At 61.0% G+C, this 19,633-nt stretch overlaps 3 protein-coding genes across 12 annotated transcripts; 1 reads left to right on the plus strand and 2 right to left on the minus strand.

Moving 5' to 3' along the window:
- Positions 1 to 28: 28 nt before the first annotated feature.
- CPTP (ceramide-1-phosphate transfer protein) lies at positions 29 to 4,264 on the minus strand. Of its 2 annotated transcripts, none has more exons than XM_070611216.1 (3): positions 4,130 to 4,264; positions 1,948 to 2,082; positions 29 to 1,651 (listed from the first exon to the last, which is right to left on the minus strand). In XM_070611216.1, exons 2-3 carry the CDS (start codon positions 2,011 to 2,013, stop codon positions 1,172 to 1,174), a joined length of 546 nt encoding a protein of 181 aa, XP_070467317.1. In that variant the 5' UTR covers positions 2,014 to 2,082; positions 4,130 to 4,264; the 3' UTR covers positions 29 to 1,171. The 2 variants fall into 2 exon arrangements, with proteins under 2 accessions (XP_070467317.1, XP_070467316.1); XM_070611215.1 differs by having other exon boundaries at positions 29 to 1,694; positions 4,130 to 4,258.
- INTS11 (integrator complex subunit 11) lies at positions 4,258 to 16,116 on the plus strand. Of its 2 annotated transcripts, XM_070611210.1 has the most exons (18): positions 4,310 to 4,442; positions 7,216 to 7,313; positions 7,398 to 7,473; positions 7,858 to 7,931; positions 8,997 to 9,225; positions 11,803 to 11,901; positions 11,987 to 12,021; positions 12,281 to 12,419; positions 12,952 to 13,016; positions 13,518 to 13,707; positions 13,974 to 14,057; positions 14,468 to 14,557; positions 14,666 to 14,828; positions 14,926 to 15,033; positions 15,128 to 15,189; positions 15,267 to 15,409; positions 15,490 to 15,619; positions 15,754 to 16,116. In XM_070611210.1, the coding sequence occupies exons 2-18, from the start codon at positions 7,228 to 7,230 to the stop codon at positions 15,817 to 15,819; spliced, it is 1,839 nt and encodes a 612-aa protein (XP_070467311.1). In that variant the 5' UTR covers positions 4,310 to 4,442; positions 7,216 to 7,227; the 3' UTR covers positions 15,820 to 16,116. The 2 variants fall into 2 exon arrangements, with proteins under 2 accessions (XP_070467310.1, XP_070467311.1); XM_070611209.1 differs by lacking the exon at positions 7,398 to 7,473 and having other exon boundaries at positions 4,258 to 4,442.
- PUSL1 (pseudouridine synthase like 1) lies at positions 16,023 to 19,515 on the minus strand. 8 transcript variants are annotated; one of them, XR_542778.2, is made up of 9 exons: positions 19,258 to 19,465; positions 18,970 to 19,027; positions 18,625 to 18,812; positions 18,302 to 18,451; positions 18,044 to 18,214; positions 17,120 to 17,174; positions 16,871 to 17,042; positions 16,585 to 16,742; positions 16,023 to 16,436 (listed from the first exon to the last, which is right to left on the minus strand). XR_542778.2 is itself a non-coding variant. In XM_070611212.1 (9 exons), the coding sequence occupies exons 1-8, from the start codon at positions 19,332 to 19,334 to the stop codon at positions 16,697 to 16,699; spliced, it is 978 nt and encodes a 325-aa protein (XP_070467313.1). In that variant the 5' UTR covers positions 19,335 to 19,515; the 3' UTR covers positions 16,023 to 16,436; positions 16,650 to 16,696. The 8 variants fall into 8 exon arrangements, 4 of the variants coding, with proteins under 4 accessions (XP_070467313.1, XP_070467314.1, XP_008507957.1 ...); XR_011537639.1 differs by having other exon boundaries at positions 17,120 to 17,235; XR_011537641.1 differs by having other exon boundaries at positions 18,044 to 18,211; positions 19,258 to 19,458.
- Between the last annotated feature and the right edge of the window lie 118 nt (positions 19,516 to 19,633).

Consider the following 19,633-nt stretch of genomic DNA (forward strand, 5'->3'; position numbering starts at 1 on the left):
GTCCCTGTCCTGGAGCACAGACCCTGGCTCTGTAAAGTGTGATTTATTTATGCTGGAAAAGCTACCACCAGTGGTACACGTCCTGAGGTCCCCACGAGCTCACAATCATGCACAACTTCTGTACAGTGGGCACCGTCCCCATGGCACCCAAGGTCCTGGGCTCACAGTGAAGAGTGAGTGGGAGAGGCCAGGCCCTTGAGCACTGGGTGATGGCCGGGCTGGGTGTGGCTGTCTGCCAGCCTGTCAGCTAGGCAGAGGGGTCCAGGCCCTCTCCCGGTGCCATGCCATCCTGGGTCTCCTGAGCTCTGTGGGGAGGGGCAGCAAAGGGCAAGAAGAGGGAACACAGCACTTAGCTGGACACTGGGACGGGGAGAGTTCGGCATTGGCCCAGAGGAGACATGGGCTCCTGGTGGCTTCAGGTCTGTGCTGTGCAGACTCACAAGCAGCTGCCTGGGGAGCTCTGGCCATGGCGTGGCTGCAGGAGGCAGCTGATGTGTGTGGCGCTATAGAGGCAGAGAGGCCTTCGCTTGGGGCTTCAGCTCCCGGGTCTCACTGCTAAGGACATGTGGGCCCCTGGCTACGGCCAGGCAAGGGGCAGGGAGGGAGCCCACAATGCCATCTGATGCCCAGGGATTCTCTCCCTGCCCTAGGGACAGCCAGCCCAGTGTGGAGGGGCCTGGAGCAGCCTGCCTAGGCCCAGACACTGCATCCGGGCCTGGGAGGGACACGTACCAGCATTGTTGGCTGGCAACCAGGACAGAGTCTATGTATTCCAGTGACCTCATCCCACTTCACAGACTTGACTCACAGGTAGGGGCAGTTTCTCGGGCCTCTGCACGCACGCTGATCCTGCCTCCGCCCTCCCTGCCCTTCGCACTTCACCACTGGGTGAGGCCTGTCTGGACACACATGTCACCTGGCTGAGGGTAAAGCTGAGATGCTCTTGGGCAGAGTGAGAGGACAGGCATGGGACAGACGGCCAGCGCCTGCCTCCTCTGACCCAAGGGGCCACGCTGGGCCTGTGCCTCCCCACAAGCTCAGTTCACAAGGAAAGAGTGGTTTTCCCATTCCTGGGGAACCCAGAGAGCTCCATGGTGGGACTGAGGGGCCCTGGCTGCCCCAGCCCAGCTCTGGAGAAGGGGAAGCCCGCCCTGCCCGGGCCCGCTAGCCCCTAGGGCAGGTCCAGCAGAGCGTGCTCGGCGTAGAGCTTCTGGGAGATGTTGTAGACGTGCTCAATGAAGGGCAGGGCCTCCCCCAGCATCTCCACAGCCTGCTCGGGGGACCCCACGTTCATGGCTTCCAGGAAGACCTTGCGTGTGGGCAGCGTGCAGAAGGCCACAGTGACAGCCCGGCGGATGATCCAGGGGTGGTAAGCAGCCAGCGAGGCATTGTAGGAGTCGGTGCAGAGCGTGGCAGTGCGCGCGTCCTCAGGGCTGGTGCGCAGACTTTCCAGGAAAAGCTGTAGCCAGCGCAGAGCGCGGTGCAGCCGGAGCATTGTCCGGCAGCCTGAGTCGGGGTGGCGCGAGCGCCGGTCCAGGTCCACCAGCTGGTTGCCCATCTCGTAGGCTACCATAGACTGCAGGCTTCTGTAGTGCTCCCGCTGTGGGCTGCTGCACAGGCGCTCCATGATCTGTAGCTTCATCACAACATCCTTGGAGACAAACGAGAAGATGCTGCCCAGACTGTTCAGGAACCTACGAGAAGGGAAGCAGGAACTCAACCTGGGGTGTAAGGAAGACCGCCCCTCCCTCCTGGGGCACATGTCCACTTGGGGGCAGAGGCAGGAAGGCTTGGTGCTGCCTGCCAGTCGGCAACTGAGAACAGCTGACTGACAGTGGGCAGACACATGCCTCGTGCATGCACGTGCAGGTCCTACACATGGGAAGTATGGCCGGGAAAGCCCCACCTTTGGGCTAGCCCCAAAGGGCAGTGGCCCTTTGCACGCACCTGACCAGCCCCCTCCAGCCTTCGAGGTAGCAGTCCAGCAGCACCTCTTCCTTCTCGTTGAGACATTGCTTGAAACCGACTAGGACGACTTTCAGATTGAAGTCTGACTCTGAGTCATCCATTTTTCTATACGAACTGAAACACAAAGGAAGCCAAGCTGGTGGGCTTTCTCACTGTGAGTCTGCTCACTCCTTAGATTGTTATTTCGAGGGCATGGGCAGGAGCCATTGCAAGGAAACAGCTCACAGTGAGTTGCATCCCCAGGTGGGCTCCCTCCTCCCCAGGAGCTCCCCTTGCTCTGCTTGGGTTACACAGTCTGACACATCAACCTGACCCCGCATACCCTTTGCCCAGAACACCCACAGATCTTAGCAAGGCCTATCCTTGTCATTCATGCTTTGCGAAACCACTCTGCTGTATCTTGCTTGCAACATCTCCACTTATGCTGTTGTCTGTCTCTCTTACTAGAGTGTGTCTGTTTTCACTGCTTGGAAAATATTTGCTGGGTCCCTGCCCAGAGCCAGGCACTCAGGTGCACCGTGAGTGAAACAAACAGCCCTGCCTTGTCAGGGTGACATTCTACCATGGGGTGGGGGGTGGGGTGTCAGACAATAACAAAGACAGGAAATTCCGGCACGGTAGGTAAAAGAAGGTAAATACTATGGACAAAAAAGACCGTGACTGAGAAGAGAGGGAGGGTAGTGGGGTCATCTGCACCCTTCCCCAGTCACTGCCGCATCCCAAAAGCCAGAGCAGAGGCTGCAGGGTCAGCATTTGCTGGACAGATGGATAGACACCAATCTTTTCACTCCTACTGAAACCGTACACGTCCCACACAGAAGGGTGGTCAGGCCAAAGGTCTTTCCACACTCTGAAGTCATCCACTGGTCCTCCCTCAGCTGCAGAGAACCTTCTGGAAGTGCTCCAGGCCAGAGTCCTACTCTGGATTCTACTCGCATTCATACAGTCACTCTACAAACATCCAAGCACCTACATGTTGAGTGGGTGCTGCGGGGCACTCCAGCCCCTGCCTCCCTGAGCACCCGGGACCGGCATCACAGTGCAGCTCTGATGGGCCCAGGGGACTCAGCATCCAGGATGAGCTCTTACCCTGCTGGGCCTGGGGGTGACTGTGCCTTCCATGCTTGGAGCCCTGTGGGGCACCTGGCAAGTGGGGGAGGCTGCCCAAGCTGTGGCAGGAGCCCCAGCCAGGAGCAGGACACCTGGTCCTATGCAGCTTCTGCCATCCACTCCATGGGCAAGTCACTCACCGTCCTAAGGCTCGGTCCTTCATCTCTGGGGAAAATGGACCAGCACACCCTGCCCTGCCCACTGCCCAGCCTGCCAGGAGTGTCTGATGAGGCCTGGCGGCTGCTGAGGCCCTGTGGATCCCACAGATTGGGCTGCATCCTGGCATCAGGCAGAGCCCACAGAGGGAGCTCATCCTGTCTTCAGGTGAGTGGGACAGCTGCACCCGGCCTCAGGAGGATGGCGCTCTGGAGACTTCTGGCACATGCCTCAGTTCTCTGCCCACTGAGAAGATAGTCTCTGAAGCCCTCAGGGCTACCTTCCTGGCCACTAAGCAACCTGTAGGCCTGGACTTCCTGCCCAGAACCTGAGCCAGCAGCCAACAGGAGGTGCCAGGAGCCTTTCAGAGCTTGGAAACAACAGGAAGGGCAGTGGCTGTGTGGCTGGGGGCGGGCAACTGGCCAGTTCTGGGAAGGTGATGCAGGGCACCGCCAAGGCTCTCCCAGGGGCAGCCCACGGTCCCAAGGTCAGGGCTCGGCGGGAGAGTGGCCTGAGCATCCCAACCCTGTGGGTGACAGCGGCCTGGAGGCCTCGAAAAGAAAGGGGTTCCCAGCCCGGCACCCCAGGATCAGAGGGTGGGAGCGGGGCCCTGTCCGGGAAGTCTTTCAACTCTTCTAGGAAGGGGGTTCCGGGTGGCACCGGGCTGGGGTCCAGGACTCAGGGAGGGTGGGGCCCTGGTCCTGGGCGGGTCCTGCTCCAGGTGCAGGCCCCGGGACGGGGCAGAGGCCCGCGGGCCGGGCCAGCGTGGGAGCCAGGTCTTCGGCCGCTCCACCCTCCCGCCCTGGGGTCCCACGCCCGGCCCCTCGGATATGCCCAAGCCCCCCCCCGGCAGATTCGGTTGCGCTCGGTTCCCCCGCCGCCAGCCCGAGTTTACCTGCCCTGCCGCCGCCGCCGCAGCCGCCGTTGTTGGACCCGCCGCCCTGCCCCCAGCCACCGCCCCGCCGCCCGGGATTGGTTGTCGGCCGTCCAATCAGAAGGCCCGGAGCGTGGGCGCGCGTTTCCGGCGGGCGCACCGGAAGCCGGCGCGCCGGGCTGCGCCTGCGCAGTGCGCGCCGCGGGCCTGGTTCCAGCGGAGCTTCGGTCCTGGGCCGTCGTGGGGCAGGCGTGGTCCGTCGGCTCTGGGAGCGCAGCGGCGACGGGCTGGGGCGCGGCCTGCAGGATGCCTGAAATCAGGGTCACCCCGCTGGGTGAGTGGGGCGCGGGGAGGGGCCGGGGGAGCGCGCCGGCTGGGTCAGTGTCGGGGCCGTGGAGGGAGGGCGAGGTCGCCCGAGCAGCCCTGCCCGGCCGTCCCTGGACGGCGGGCGTCTTGTGGAGGCGCGGGGTCTCCGTCCTCGCCGCGCCCGCGCCCGCCTCGCTTCGCGCGGGCTGATGCTTCAGGCCCCTGGCGCCTCTGCCCCTCGCCGCTCATTCTGCTGCCACCTCCTGCGTCCGTCTCCGCCCGGTCACCTGCAGCCTCCGTGTGCCCGTCTGGAGATCCGCCCTCAGTTCAGCCCTTGTTTTACTTGACGTCTGCAACGTTAAAAAAAAAATAGCTCTGCTTTTTGTAAAAGGTGTAAACGCACGCTTTTAAAAGGCCGAGCAGCAGAAAACAGCGCAGAGGAGGAAAGATCACTCCGAATCCAGGCGTTAGTTACCATTTCGGTGGCCAGCCGTCCCGACGTCTCTGGGCGTTCTTGGTGCACGCATAGCATGTGCTGGTCTGGAACCTGCGTCCTTCACTGGGGCGTGTGTTGGGAGCAGCTTTCCCTACAGTTGTCCCACGCAGCTCCAACGTGCTTTCTAAGGGTGCGAGCTCTACCTCAGAATAGCCCACCCAGCCCCCCGGTGTGGACATCGAGCTGTTGACAACCACAGTGAACGCCCCTACCCCCGGCCTGCTGGGTCAGAGCACACATTCCACACTGCCATACGCATCATCCCCCCCTGTGGCCTCTCGTAGGGCTGTTGGCACTGGGTCACCTTGGCCCTGCACCCTCCTCTGCCCCTGGCTCCTCTCCAGAGCCCTCTGCGGGACCCTCCTCCCAGCCCCTTTCCCACATGGCCCCTCTTCTCACCCCTCACTGTCCTCCAACAGTCCTATCATTTTACTGCTCCTCTTACCCCAAATCTGCACCTGGGTGTGCCCCCAAGGTCCCTCCGCCACAGCACCATCAAAGCAGAACCACTTCTGCTCCACTCTCTCCCTTCGCCAGTTTCTGCCTTGAGGGCTCTGTGGTCACCTGGGCCAGATTTGGAATCTTTCTGGGTCACTCAGGGCCTTTGCACAGCTGCCCCATCATCCTGGCTGTCCTCCTCCCCCATGCTTGGAAGTTGTCTTCCCAGGGAGAACTTGCCCGTCGTGGTTCTGGAAGTTTCTGGGTGCCCTTCCCTGCATTATTTTCCTCCATGGTGCTGACCTCCACCTGATGCCCTCAGTGTGTGTCCTACCTACGTGGTCATCGTCTGTCTCCTTGTCCTGGAACATCAGTTCCCCACGGACTTGGTGTCTCCATTGTCTTCTGAGTCCTGCCACCTCCTGTGTGCCCTAGACTCTGTCCCCCATGTCTGCCCAGTTCAGGCCTCTCTCTCTGCTCCTGGGATCATTGTGGGTGCTCTTGGTCTGGCGGCCTAAGAGGTGGGCTCTGGAATCCAGAAAACTGTCCTTGGCTCCATGCTGAGGTCCATGTGCCCATGGGTTAATCCTCTGTCTTCTGTGGCTTCACGTCTTCATCTGTAAAGAGGGGTGGTTCTTCTTCTGCAAATGTTTGGAGCCAGGCACTCTCCTGGGCTGGAGGTGCGGCAGGTGGCAGACAGCTGAGATCCTGCCTTCAGAGAGGCACGTCCTGGTGGGAGCAGCAGCAGGCCTGTCAGAGACCTTGAGGCCACCAGTTGTGGCTGGGCTACTTGAGGCAGGCAGGCGAAGCTCTTGGCTGGCATCACCTGCTGTTGTCACGGGTGACTGAAGCTTCTCGAGGACCAGCCTGTGTCCCACTCTGGGCCATGGCCCAGTCACCTGGTGTGTGTGGTGCTGACTGAAGGTTCAGGTGGCCGGTTGTAGAGTTCAAGAGGGAGAGCAGGTCATTTGCTGTCATTAGGGCTTGCAAGGCCATGTCCCTTTCCTTCTGGACCCCACCTCCAGTGGAGGTGACAGATGGCCATATGAGGTGGCTGAGGTGTGCCCTGCCAGGGGAAGGTTTAAGGGCCTGGAGCATTTGGGCAGGGCCTGGAGGTCAGGAATGTGGATGGGACTCATGTTACCGTCTGGGCTGGGGGGGTGCCCTGAGGGGCACGGTGGCGAGTCCATGTCGCCCATGTGCCCCCGAGTTGAGGTGTCTGCACTGGGGCCACCATAGTTGGCTGTTGCTGCACAGTGGGGGCCATGTTCCCCTGCCTGAGGGCTAAAGCCACACAGGTCTCCCTCTGGAGTGGCACCACCAGGAGGTGCCTGATGCCTCTTGGTGGCAGGTCCTCGGGGAGGGGGCCCCACAGCCCAGATGTGATCCCAGCTGAGGTTTCGGGAGAGGTGGTGAGTTCCCGCAGAACACTGGCTTGCCTCTGTTGGTGCTGAGACCACAGTCCAGCACCCGTTACTCAGTCCCAAGGCTGCAACCTTGAGAGGGGAGGGCCTTCTTCCATCTGACCCTGGGCAGCAGTGGCAGGGCCTGAGGTTGGAGGTGTACATGGGCTAGAGCTAGCTTGGTGGCCTTGACGCTTTGTCCCTTGCCTGCCCAGGTGTGGAGGTGGTGATCCTTCTTGCCTCACATGTTGTCCCCCCAGCAGCCATGGGGGTTGTTTCCCTAGCCCACTAAGGGCTCTGCAGGGTCAGAGACCCAGGGTGCCCAGTGGGGGTCTGGGGCAGGTGGCTGGGCCTTGGCCTTGGGGCTGGGGCCACAGCTTGCAGCAGCAGGGGAGGGGCCCTGGGGGAGGCAGTGGGGGGAAGGGAAAGAGGGGTGGCACCTCTCACCCTGCCCTCTCGTGCAGGGGCCGGCCAGGATGTGGGCCGAAGCTGCATCCTGGTCTCCATTGGGGGCAAGAACGTCATGCTGGACTGCGGGATGCACATGGGCTTTAACGATGACGTGAGTCCTACAGGCGGGCAGCTCGAGGCACCCATGGGCTGGGGAGGGCCCATCACCCATCCTGCTCCTTGTCGTTGTCTGCAGGACCTCGGGCCTTGGAATCTCTGACTCTGACCCATGGAGTGGGGACAGTGGGCAAGGGGGCAGTGGTAGAAGGCAGGTGGGTCTAAGGTCACAGCATTCCTGGGCAGCCCCTCACCATCACTTGACAGTGGGGTGGGGCACCCTGCATGAGAGGTCAGTCTGAAACAGAGCGGAGGCTCATAGGCTCCTGCAGGGTCGTGTGGAGTGGGTCTGGGGCATCCCAGACTGGGCTTCTGGCTCTGTCCCTGGTCCTGCAGTTTGACCCCTTCCCTGCCTTCTTGGAGGCCATGAGCAGTCAGTGATCCTGGTGCAGCCCTTTGGGGTAGGAGTGCGGTGTCCGGGCTCAGCCTATGCCCTGATTCCCTCCTTCAGGGCTGCTCCTGGAGCCCTGGCTGCCTCCGTGGTCACCTGGAGACCTCGGCAGCCTGCTGCATTCTGACCTTTTCTCTTGGCTTTTCAGAGGCGCTTCCCTGACTTTTCCTACATCACCCGCAACGGCCGACTGACTGACTTCCTGGACTGCGTGATCATCAGGTGGGCACCCATTGGCTGCTGGTGATAGTGCTGCACTGTGCTGGCTCGCACCTTCCCCACCTTGAGGACCCTCAGGAGCCCAGGAGAGCTGCTTGGGGCCTGTGGTGGCCACCAGCCTGGGTTCTGTTCCAGGTTGTCTGCATGGCTGACCCCCAGGGCTGGCCCTCTCTGCCTCTGGACGCTGGTCCCAGAGGTGGCATCTTTGCTTATGGTCACAGGTGTTCACAGTCAGCCCAGTGGAGCTGAGCTTGTCTGTTGGCTGTGCCCCTGAATGTCATGGACGAGAGCCCCAGGTGCCCCAGGAAGATGAGGCGTGTCAGGCCTCCCTGGTCACGGTCGACCTCCCGGGCTGGCTGAATGGAGCTCCCAGCTTCCCTCCTCTTGCCTCATGCGGTGCCAAGACAGTGCACAAACATTTCTGGGGTGTAGTCTCTCTCACGACCCTGCCCTTCACCACGTGGCTTAGATGACCACTCTGGCCTCGCCTTCACCCTAGCCCTAGCCCTAACCTCCTGTTGCAGAGGGCCCACTGACCCAAGGCAGCCCCCCTCCGCTGCCCTGAGGCTCCTCTGGCCTCGGTTCCTTCTTGGCATGCGCTCATGCCCACGGGTCTGCCGCTTTGACGGCAGGGCACAGCACTGCTGTTCCCTCTGCCCTGACGCCTTTCCAGGCCTCATCCTGGCACTGTCCCAACTCTTTCCTGCCTCAGTTCATGGGCTGCAGGGTTCTTCCTGACCACCCCTGCAAAGATGGCAATTCTCCTCCTGGTATGCTCTCCTTAGCTGCTTTCTCTTTCACAGAATCTCACCGTCTGGTACACGTTTCAGCTGTTGCTTATTGCTTGACTAGCTATTTAGACTGTGAGTTCCAGGAAGGCAGCAGTTTTTGTGTCTTTTGCTTATTCCTCACTCTTGTAGTTAGGACAGTGATGCGTGGTAGGCACTCAGTGAATGAGAGAATGGGTGGAATGACCACGAGCCCAAGGCTGGTGTGGAGGGCCTGTGGGGGTGGGGGCTCAGTGGGGGAGTAGTGGCCCTGGGCTGACCAGTGCTGTCCCCCACCCAGCCACTTCCACCTGGACCACTGCGGGGCGCTCCCCTACTTCAGCGAGATGGTGGGCTACGACGGGCCCATCTACATGACCCACCCCACGCAAGCCATCTGCCCCATCCTGCTGGAGGACTACCGCAAGATTGCCGTGGACAAGAAGGGCGAGGCCAACTTCTTCACCTCCCAGATGATCAAAGACTGCATGAAGAAGGTGGTGGCTGTCCACCTCCACCAGACAGTCCAGGTCGGGATCCTGTACAGACCCCGCCTCACTCACTCTTCCGTCCGGCACTGTGGGGCCACCAGGAGGCAGCAGTGGGCAAGCACCCCGGGTCCCAGCCTAGATTGGGCCTGTGGGCCACTGTGAGCCGTGTGCCGGTCGAGCATGTGGGGCCTCTGCCCCTCACCCACCTCTGTGCTTGAGCCCATGAAGGAGGCCGGAGAGGGACACCTGTGCCCTCTGAGTGCCGTGTGGTCTGAGAGTACCGGCTGGGCGGGGAGATGGGCGAGCCCCACGAGGCCCCAGGTGCAGGCTGCTGGTTTGGGCTGCATCTTAGTAACTGTTGGGCGCGGGTCACGGAGGAAGCAGAGGGTTTTAAGCAGGCAAGTGACGTCGAATTTGGTAAAACTTATCACAAAGCTTGTGGATCTCTCCTCAGAGTCTGTAGGTTTTGCTCCTTGTTAGGTGCCTCCACGTTTTGGGTCACTTTATCCTGGTTGAACCCTTTTGTGACCATGAAGTGTATGTCTGTCTTTAATCACGCTTTTCCTTGAAGTCTATTTTTCTGGTGACATAGTTACACCATCCCTACTCCCACCTTCAGTTAGTGTTTTCGTAGAGTATCTTTTTCATCTTTTACTCTCACCCTTCTACATCATATTTTTAAAGCTTTTTCTTTTTTTTCTGCTTTATCTCCCCAGACCCCCCTGTACATAGTTGTATATCTTAGTTGCAGGTCCTTCTAGTTGTGTACATCGTATTTTAAATGTGGCTTTTCTAAGCAGCATGTAGTTTGGGTTTTTTAAGTCCAGCCTGATAACCTGTACTTTATTTTTTTTTGCTTCGCCCTGAGCTAACATCCTTTGCCACTCTTCCTCCTTTTTTTTTTGGTAAGGAAGTTGGCCCTGAGCTAACATCTGTGCCAGCCGTCTTCTACTTTGTATGTGGATGCCTCCACAGCATGGTTGACAAGTGGAGTAGGTCCGCGCTGGGATCCAAACCCACAAACCCAGGCTGCCGAAGCAGAGCGCGCGCAACGTTAACCCCTGGGCCACGGGGCCGGGCTCCTTGATGACCTGTACTCTGGATGGAGCATCTGGAGTCCACACTCAATAAGATGAGTCGGGCTGAGCTGCACACTCTTCCTGTTTGCCTCCTATTTGTTTTGCCTGTTTTTTTCTTTCCTTTATTGCATTTTTTGGGCTGATTTTTTAAACTCCATTTCTTCTTTTATTTGATTGGTAATTACATGCTTTCTGACTTTCTCAGTGGTGGTCACAGAACATGTCCATGACAACAAAAGCCTAAAGGCGTACCTGGGACTTTGTTGCTTCCCTGGACAGCGCAAGGGTCTCGCAACGTCTCTTTTTTTAAAGAGGTTTTCTTTTTTTTTTTTGGAGGAAGATTAGCCCTGAGCTGACATCTGCTGCCATTCCTCCTCTTTTTTTGCTGAGGAAGACTGGCCCTAAGCTAACATCTGTGTCCATCTTCCTCCACTTTATATGTGGGACACCTGCCACAGAATGGCTTGCTAAGCAGTGCCATGTCTGCACCCGGGATCCAAACCAGCAAACCCAGCGCTGCCGACGCAGAACATGCGCACTTAACCGCTGCGCCACCGTGCCCGCCCTCGGAACGTCTTAAAGCCACGTACTTCTCCCGACTTATAGGCTGTCGTCCTGTGTACTTTAATTCCCTCCATGTGTGGGGACGCAGGAGGACGTCATCACTGATGCTGGTGAAGTCATCGCTGCCTCTACCCTTCCTCTCGTCCCTCTCTACTTCCTGTGTTCTCTACTTTTTATTTAAATAGAATTCTAGGTTCTCTCAGTACTTTGAGGATGTCTTCCCATCTGCTGTTTGGAAGAGAATCTGTTCTCTTGCACTGCATGTAGGATTACATCCTTTTGTCTGGGTTGTGGCGGGTGTGTCACAGTGACCTACGTGGTGCACTCTCCCTGTGTGGCTCAGGGTGTGAGGCCTCTTGCATCTGCAGCTTCATGACTTCCCTCGGGCTCCTCCAGTGCGGCTCTCATCCGTCCTTCCTCCCCCCGCTGGCTCCAGGGAGCTGAATGCTCCACCTTCTCGCTCTAGACCCTCTCTCAGCCTTGTCTTTCTGTGCTTCGTCCTGGATATTGCCTCATTAATTGTCTTTTTGGTTTTGTATAATACACTTAACTTCATACGTTGAATTCTTAATTTGGGTTAGTATAGTTTCTGGTTTAGAATTTCCACTTTTTTAGTAGTTTCACTTTTTAAAATAGTCTACTAGCTTGCCAACATTCTTAGTCCTACTTCTTACCTCTTTGAATATGTTAATCCCAGTCCTCTGAAGGCCCGTCTGAGCTCCAGGAACCTGGCGTCTGCTTCTCTGGATTGTTGTTCCCCTTGTTTCCTGTCTGAATTGTGTCATCTCTTGTCTGGTTGCTTTTTATTGACAACTAGATGTTGTGTGTGAAAAGCAGGAAGTAATGGAAGCTTAGGCCAGCGTCCTCTACTGCCACTGCCTCTCCAGTCTCCACCTCCCTGCCCCTCTGCTGTCCACCACTGACCACCTGCCCAGCACAACCTGCAGGCCTGAGTCAGCCCTCTCCTCTGTAGGTGGATGATGAGCTGGAGATCAAGGCCTACTATGCAGGCCACGTGCTGGGGGCAGCCATGTTCCAGATTAAAGTGGGCTCAGAGTCTGTGGTCTACACGGTCAGTGGAGGGACTTGGGGCAAGGGGGGGTGGCTTCCTGGCTGGGTAGAGGGAACACCTTCTTTACTGCCACCTTCTTTACCAGGGTGATTATAACATGACCCCAGACCGGCATTTGGGGTAAGTAGGCCGATGCATCTGTTTCATCCTTAGGGTCCTGCAGGAGTGCAGGGACCCTCAAGCGTGTGCTGGGGACCTGAGCAAGTGGTCAGCATGTCAGTGTCCCCCATGTGTCCTCCCCAGTGAGGCAGTCTCTTGTCTCTCAAGTGCTGCCCATGACATTTGGCGGCCGGGCCTGTGCAGGAGGCCATGGCTATGTATGGGGCTGGGGTCCAGTTTGCTGCTCCCAACCTTGCAGCCCCACCCACCTCTATTCTAGAGCCGCCTGGATTGACAAATGCCGCCCCAACCTGCTCATCACAGAGTCCACGTACGCCACGACCATCCGGGACTCCAAGCGCTGCCGGGAGCGAGACTTCCTGAAGAAGGTCCATGAGACCGTGGAGCGTGGTGGGAAGGTAGCGGCTGTGGGTGGGCCCCGGCCATGTGCCCATCCTGACCATGTGGCACAGGTCCTTCTCGCAGTGTCGGCTGCCCCGGCGTGTCATGGGGATGCGGGTGCTGTGTTCTGGGCGCGGTGGGAAGAAGGTTTGCTTGGCATTCGGAGGAAAAACTCCCTCTGAAGACCCTCCAGTGGGGTGTGTGTTTGCCCCCCATAGCTCAGATCCCAGTATAGGGCTGGCCAGAGTGTCCCCCATGGTCACTTCCAGACAGAGTGTGGCTGGGAGCAAGACTCGGGGGCAGAGTTGGGGGGCCCCGCCTGTAGTCCACACTGGGCCTCTGGCTCTCAGGGATGCCTGACCGTAGCCTCTGAGTGGATGCAACCTCCAGCCACTCGAGGTGCCAACACAGCCAGTTTCCACAGCAGCTGCTCCCTGCAAAGGTGGCCCCAGGGAGAAACTGCTGCCCACTGTGCTCAGATGTGGGCCCAACTGGCGTGAGCAGCATGGTCAGGGGCTCCTGCCTAGCCAGCCTTGGCTTCCCCCGCAGGTGCTGATCCCCGTGTTTGCACTGGGCCGCGCTCAGGAGCTCTGCATCCTGCTGGAGACTTTCTGGTAGGTGTGGCCGGGACAGCTCCTGGAGCCCTGGCCTGAATGGGCAGTAGAGAGCGGGATGGCTGCGCCTGTCCGACTAGGCTGTCCACACAACCTGCGTCCCCAGGGGGCCTCAGCCTGGCTCCAGGCAGAGCACAGGCTGCAGGAAAGTCAAGGCAGTACTGGCCGCTGTTGGGTGCAGTGCAGCATCCGAGGTCAGGATGCCCTGTGTCTGGGGGAGCCTGCTTGTGCGCCACATGACCCGTGGGCCTGAGGCCTCTGATGTGCGGGCACTGTCGTCCTGCACTGAGCTCTCCATACACGTGCTCTGTAACCCCCTCCGTCAGCCCTGACATTTTACAGGAAGCAGCGGGCTGAGGGCACCACCTGCCCAGCCCATGGGGGTGGGAGACAGCAGGGAGCCCAGTTCCTTCCGCTGGACTCAACCCAGGTAGAGGGCGTGGGGGCGACCCAGCAGTCCTGTGCTGGCCACCTCCACCACGGCCCTGGCACGGCCCACAGGGAGCGCGTGAACCTGAAGGCCCCCATATACTTCTCCACGGGCCTCACGGAGAAGGCAAACCACTACTACAAGCTCTTCATCACCTGGACCAACCAGAAGATCCGGAAGACCTTTGTCCAGAGGAACATGTTCGAATTCAAGCACATCAAGGCCTTTGACCGTGCGTTTGCCGACAACCCGGGGCCCATGGTGAGCCCCGCCTCGAGGGACAGGGTGGCTGTCCTGTGCTAGGGTGCCCAGGACCAGTGCTGGGTGTGCATGTGTCCGCTTGTCCCATGTCTGGGGCATGTGAGGGGTCCCTGCCTGCAGGTCTCCTGGGGGAGTGGGGCACACCGTGCTTGGGGGAAGACGGGAGGATAGAGGGTGCAACCTGTGGCAGGGGCAGGGTCAGCAGGCTCTGAGGACGGGAAGGGTGGGGCTCTCCTGCCCTGACTGCCCCCATGCCCGCCCTGTAGGTTGTGTTTGCCACACCAGGGATGCTGCATGCTGGCCAGTCCCTGCAGATTTTCCGGAAGTGGGCAGGAAATGAAAAGAACATGGTGAGGGGTCTGGGCCCCAGGGCCGGCTCCTAGGAGGGCCTGTGAGGTTGGGCAGAGGTTGGGGAGTGGGGACTCCCCTGGGCTTGGGGACACTGCCGTGTCGGAGGGGGCTCAGTACCCTGGGACCCAGTATCTGACCCAGGCAGTTCAGACTTTCACTGCCTCGGCCTGTCTGTGCCAGGCAGGAAGGCCCCCTGGCCTCCTGACCAGCTGACTTGGTGGTCAGGCCTGGGCGGGCTTCTGTGAGGACCCCAGAGCTTGCCCAGGTCTGCAGCAGGGCTGGGAAGGGGCAGCCGCTGGCCAGGGGAAGGGGCCTCCACCAACGGTTCAGGTTCAGATGAGCAAAAAGGTGGGGTGAGGGGATATGCAGGGTGCAGGCAGCCACTAGCTCCATTCACCCTCCCCTACAGGTCATCATGCCCGGCTACTGCGTGCAGGGCACCGTGGGCCACAAGATCCTCAGTGGGCAGCGCAAGTTGGAGATGGAGGGACGGCAGGTGGTGAGTCCTCACCTCTCCCCACCAGCTCTGGACTCCCTCTTGGGTGTGGTGGGGAGCCTCAGTGCCCATTGCTTTTGATGATGGCCCTTGTGTGCTGTGATGCTGCAGCTGGAGGTCAAGATGCAGGTGGAGTACATGTCCTTCAGTGCTCACGCCGATGCCAAGGGCATCATGCAGCTGGTGGGCCAGGCGGAACCTGAGAGCGTGCTGCTGGTGCACGGCGAGGCCAAGAAGATGGAGTTCCTGAAGCAGAAGATTGAGCAGGAATTCCGTAGGCAGCCCGGGGTGGGGTGGGCTCAGCCAGTGCAGAGGGGATGTGGGCAGGGCCAGCTGGAGGACTGAGGCTCTCTCTGCCCGCCCTGGCTTAGGGGTCAACTGCTACATGCCAGCCAACGGTGAGACGGTGACACTGCCCACGAGCCCCAGCATCCCTGTGGGCATCTCACTGGGGCTGCTCAAGCGGGAGATGGCGCAGGGTATGCGGGGCAGGGTACACAGGGCGGGGTGGGGGGGGCCGCAGCTGAGTAAGGAACCCCTTGACAGCTCCAATCCCTGCCCCCTTCCCCTCAGGGCTGCTCCCCAGTGCCAAAAAGCCCCGGCTGCTGCACGGCACCCTGATCATGAAGGACAGCGTGAGTGTGCGCGGATGGGCACTAGATGGGAGGAGGGGGGTTTCTCCCATGCTCTCTGACCTGCCCCTGCCCCGCAGAGCTTCCAGCTCGTGTCCTCAGAGCAGGCCCTCAAGGAGCTGGGCCTGGCCGAGCACCAGCTGCGCTTCACCTGCCGCGTGCACTTGCATGACTCACGCAAGGAGCAGGAGACAGCTGCGCGAGTCTACAGCCACCTGAAGAGGTGGGCACCCTGTCCCAGCCCTGGGGGTGGGGCGCAGAGGGAGCGGGTGAGTGACAGGGTCTCACCGTGCCTCCCTGTAGCATCCTCAAGGACCACTGTGTGCAGCACCTTCCTGATGGCTCTGTGACCGTGGAGTCCATCCTCATCCAGGCCGCTGCCCACTCAGAGGACCCAGGCACCAAGGTGCTGTTGGTCTCCTGGACATACCAGGTAAGAGGTGGGGCCCAGGGGTCCTGCACCTGGCAGTGGGTCAGGACAGTCAGGATCACCCCATCACCCTGGGCTGCCCAGGTGCGGGGGATGGGGAGGATGGGACAACAGCCCCCTCTTGCCTCTGGCTATAGGATGAAGAGTTGGGGAGCTACCTCACGTCACTACTCAAGAAGGGCCTGCCACAGGCCCCCAGCTGAGGCCAGCCGACTGCCAGCCAGCCATCTCTGCCCTTTGCCCAGCTGGAGGAACCTGGGCTTCTGCTCAAAGACTGCGTCTGTGCCCCAGGTCTTGCCTCCGTGTCCTGGATGTGAGTGGTAGCCCTTCTCCTCAGGGACAAGACCCTAGTGTCATGTGCCTGCCTGAGTGGCCGTTTTTGGCTGAAGAAATAAAAGGGCCTGAGGACCTCTTCACCTTTTATTTCTACTCCCTGACTCCCAGGAGATGGGTGGGGGCTCCCGAGGTATTAATTTCCAATAAAGACAGAACCGAGGCTACTTGGCTGTCCCCTTCTTGGTGCTTGCAGCCTGCCACTGTGGCAGCCCAGCCAGGGCACCCAGGCGTTGGGGACTTCAGGCAGGCACGAGCTAACCAGAGGCAGCAGGCCACTGCAGCTCCAGGCGGTGGAGTGCTTGACAGTTCAGGCTGGTCCCTGCTGGGCACAGTGGCAGGCAGAGCTGGGCAGGGTCCAGCGGCTGGGCCTAGTGTGCCATGGCTGCCCTGACCATGGCTGGGCACCCGAGGGTCATCTGTGGCTTCTGTGCTGTGGATCCTGCAGGACATAGGCCAGGAGCTTTGGGGCCACAGGAGGCAGGACCTGTGGACAGACCCTACGTCAGTTTGGAGGCAGGGGGTTGTCTGTAGCAGCTGGGCTGCAGAGCCCCCGCCTTTGCCCCAGGGTTCAAGCCCCTCCCCACTGCCTCCTGGAGCCCCCTCTCTGCCACCCTCCCTGACTGGAAGCTCACTCAGAGGGGCCAGGTCAGGAGTGGGGCTTGGGCTGAGGGGTTGTGGCCGCAGAGAAAGTGGGCACCTCACTCCAGGCCGCCTGCCTTTGGGCCTCTGGTCTCTGGGCTGAAGTCATCTGGCTGACGGTCCCACTGGGCCCAGGCTGGATTTCCAGTTGCTAAGATGACAGATGAGAGCTATGATGGCGCTGTCACCAAGAGCCCCCTCCCCCAGTGAGGACCCAGCCCTGAGAGGGGATCAATCAGTGGGTACAGACAGGGCCCTTCCCAGGCCACCTCCTCTTACCAAGGTCCCCATGGCCTCCGTAAAGCACTGACTTCAGGAACAAGCCATGGGCTGGGGCCACACGCGTCTGGTGCCTGCCCAAGGGGTCCCGGCTCTCCAAAATCATCTTCACCTGAGCAGGCGTCAGAGCCCCCAGCCCCACAGCCACCAGTACAGCCGTCATCCTCCGTACCTGCAACCCAAGGCCGAGACTGCCACAGTGGCCTGAGCCCCGCCCCTGCCCCTGGGAGGCCCCAGGACAGAGCCCACCTGTCTGTACAGGAATGACTGGCTCTCGAACTCCAGGCTCCAGAACCGCAACCTCCTGGAGAGACAGGCACCTGTGACATCTGGGACACAGGCCAGGCCCAGCCCACAGTGTGGCCCTGACAGGGAGGGGAACGGGACAGGGGTCACGGGGAGATTAGTTCCCACCCTCTCTTCCACCCCAGGGACCTCCACTGACCACCCTACCTCTAAATGAAACCAGTGGGAGGGAGATTAAAACCAGACAACTAATGCTTTCGAGGGGGAGGGACAACAGGGTCTTCTGGGGGCCTTGGCTGTAGGGACCAGGCCCTCAGGTGGAGGTGCTGCTGAGGCTGAGGTCCTCGTCTGGGCTTTGGGGCAGCTGAGGGAAGGGAGCATGGCCAGCTCATCTGCCAGAGACCCAAGCCTCAGGCCAGAGGTTCTTCAGTGTGAGTCTAAGGCTGGCCATGCAGAGGTCTCTTCTCCCTCCAATGCTGGCCCAAACTGTCCAGGTTCTCGAAGTCAGTAGCTGCCATGTGGCTGGAGGCCCCTGGGACAGTGCTAGAGGCAGTGGAACCATCCCCGCTGCTGGGCTGGGCCAAAACCACTAGCCTGGTGCTTCTCCCACGTGGGGCTTTTTAGCAGCTGCCCAGATCCACCTGCTGGGCAGCAAGCTCTGGGCAGGGCAGGGTGCCCTCGGAGAAAGACAGCCTTCTGTTCTCTCTTCCCAGCCTGGCAGGGACCCCAGCCCAGGGGAAAGGCACAGTTGCAGGTTCATGGGTGCCACTCAACTGCCTGGCATGCCCACAACAAGGCCTCACAGGTGCCCAGGGATCCCCAAGTCCAGCCACATCCTGCCTCTGCACCGCCCTCGCCAGGGAAGGTGCTGGAGCTCAATCCAGCCCCCATAGCCCCCAGACAAGCATGCAGGCCACCCTTCCTCACCTGCTCTCCTGCGGGAGGACAAAGGGGCTGGGCAGGTCAGGGGACACTGAGGCTCGGCGCAGTGTGCGCACTGAGCTTGTGGTTGGGCTGCCAGCCGATTGGAAGGCGCTGAAGTCATGTGTCCCCAGGAGGTGCTGGGCAGCCTCCTCCATGGCAGCCACATCCAAGCTGCTGCGAGGAGTCAGGTGAATGGTCAGGAGAGAATAGCCGGCAGGTGGGCCTGGCACCCCTCCCACTCACCCTGACACCCACACTCACTCTGCTCGCAGCGCCCAGCACCGGTTTTGTTCAAAGACAGACAGCTGGTCAGGCTGGGGGCAGCCAGTGGCCAGGCGGTACAGATAGGTCCTGGAAGTGGCTGAGTAGCGGGCATGGAAGTCGCTGGGCACACGGAAGGCCTGGAGTACCCTGCGGGAGCAAGGCCAGGCACACCAGAGTGACCCCGCCAGCCCAAGTGACACCTTGGTATCCTGTCTCATCACTCCTGAGCAAGTTCTGTCCAGACACTAAGTCCTTCCCAACCTGCGGTCTCCATCCATAGTGGACGAGTAGGGGGCAGGGGAGAGCAGAGTGATGCTCACCGGATGGCCGGGTGCCTCAAGTGGGTGTTGAGGGCCTTAGCCAGGACCTCAGGGGAGAAGGGCGGTTGGCCTGAGCGGCGCTGGACGTCCAGGTGCGCCGCGTTGCTCAGGGCGTGGACCCCGGCATCCGTGCGGCTGGAGATGGTGAGCTTGACCGGCACGACTGAGTTCAGCCGCTCTGCGGCCTCCTGCGGGGACAGAGCCGCCGGGGGCGGGGCGAGAAGCTCGGGGCGAAGACTGGAGCCGCGGGGGACGGCTCTCCGAACCCCTATGGGCGCGGGGGTTCCCATCTGCCCCTCCCCGGGGTCGCCCTCCTCCATCCCTGCAGCCGCCGGCGGAGCTCACCTCCAGGTAGTTCTGGACCCCGATGGCGCGCTGGGCGCCCCTCACGGCCGCGACCCCGCTGCGGGGAGAGGCAGGGAAGTGAGCGCTCGGAGGCTGCAGCCCCGGGCCCGCCCCGCTCTCTGAGCCCTACGCGGTCGTCCCTTCCCGGTGTCCGCCCGAGGCCGCTGAACTTAGCGCCCGCTCTCCCCTAGGGCCCCGGGTCGCCGCTCTCCGGGTCAAGCTCCGGGCTTCCCGCGGCGCCGGTCTACCCGTTGGGGCGCGGGGACGGCGGGAGTTCCGGGGACGTACTTGAAGTCCGTGCCCAAGTACTGGAAGTACACGAGGTAGCGCGTCCGCACCGAGCCCGCCGCCGCGCCCGAGCCCATGGCGAAGCGAGACCGGGCGGGGCCGTACCGGACAGGGCACAGCCGGACCCGCCGCAGCGGGACCGGTCTCGGGCCCACGTGGACTCCCGCGGGCGCGCACGTACCCTGACCACGCCCCCAGTCATCCGCACGCCTGCGCCCTGCGTTCGCCCCGCCCCGGCAGGCCGCCCAGGGCAGGCGCGGAGGCGGGGCTAGGCTTAGGGACCACGTGCAAAGTGCCGGCCCGCTGCGGAGCGCGAGGGCCGGATCCGGCAGCCGCGCTGGGGGAGACACTCTCTCAACCTCGCGCCGACCCGCGG

This window comes from Equus przewalskii, chromosome 2 (assembly GCF_037783145.1).
Source record: "Equus przewalskii isolate Varuska chromosome 2, EquPr2, whole genome shotgun sequence".
Lineage (NCBI taxonomy): Eukaryota > Metazoa > Chordata > Mammalia > Perissodactyla > Equidae > Equus > Equus przewalskii.

What these genes read in the sequence shown, in the direction of transcription:
- CPTP (XM_070611215.1), bottom strand. Translation starts at nt 2,069, where the DNA reads ATGGATGACTCAGAGTCAGACTTCAATCTGAAAGTCGTCCTAGTCGGT. An exon ending in GGCTGGAGGGGGCTGGTCAG is followed by an intron (nt 1,695 to 1,947) that starts GTGCGTGCAAAG and finishes CCCTTCTCGTAG; the next exon opens with GTTCCTGAACAGTCTGGGCA.
- INTS11 (XM_070611210.1), top strand. Translation starts at nt 7,228, where the DNA reads ATGTGGGCCGAAGCTGCATCCTGGTCTCCATTGGGGGCAAGAACGTCA. An exon ending in ACATGGGCTTTAACGATGAC is followed by an intron (nt 7,314 to 7,397) that starts GTGAGTCCTACA and finishes CGTTGTCTGCAG; the next exon opens with GACCTCGGGCCTTGGAATCT. An exon ending in AGATGGAGGGACGGCAGGTG is followed by an intron (nt 14,558 to 14,665) that starts GTGAGTCCTCAC and finishes GTGATGCTGCAG; the next exon opens with CTGGAGGTCAAGATGCAGGT.
- PUSL1 (XM_070611212.1), bottom strand. Translation starts at nt 19,334, where the DNA reads ATGGGCTCGGGCGCGGCGGCGGGCTCGGTGCGGACGCGCTACCTCGTG. An exon ending in TTGAGGCACCCGGCCATCCG is followed by an intron (nt 18,452 to 18,624) that starts GTGAGCATCACT and finishes TTGCTCCCGCAG; the next exon opens with GGTACTCCAGGCCTTCCGTG. An exon ending in TGCTGGGCGCTGCGAGCAGA is followed by an intron (nt 18,215 to 18,301) that starts GTGAGTGTGGGT and finishes GACTCCTCGCAG; the next exon opens with CAGCTTGGATGTGGCTGCCA.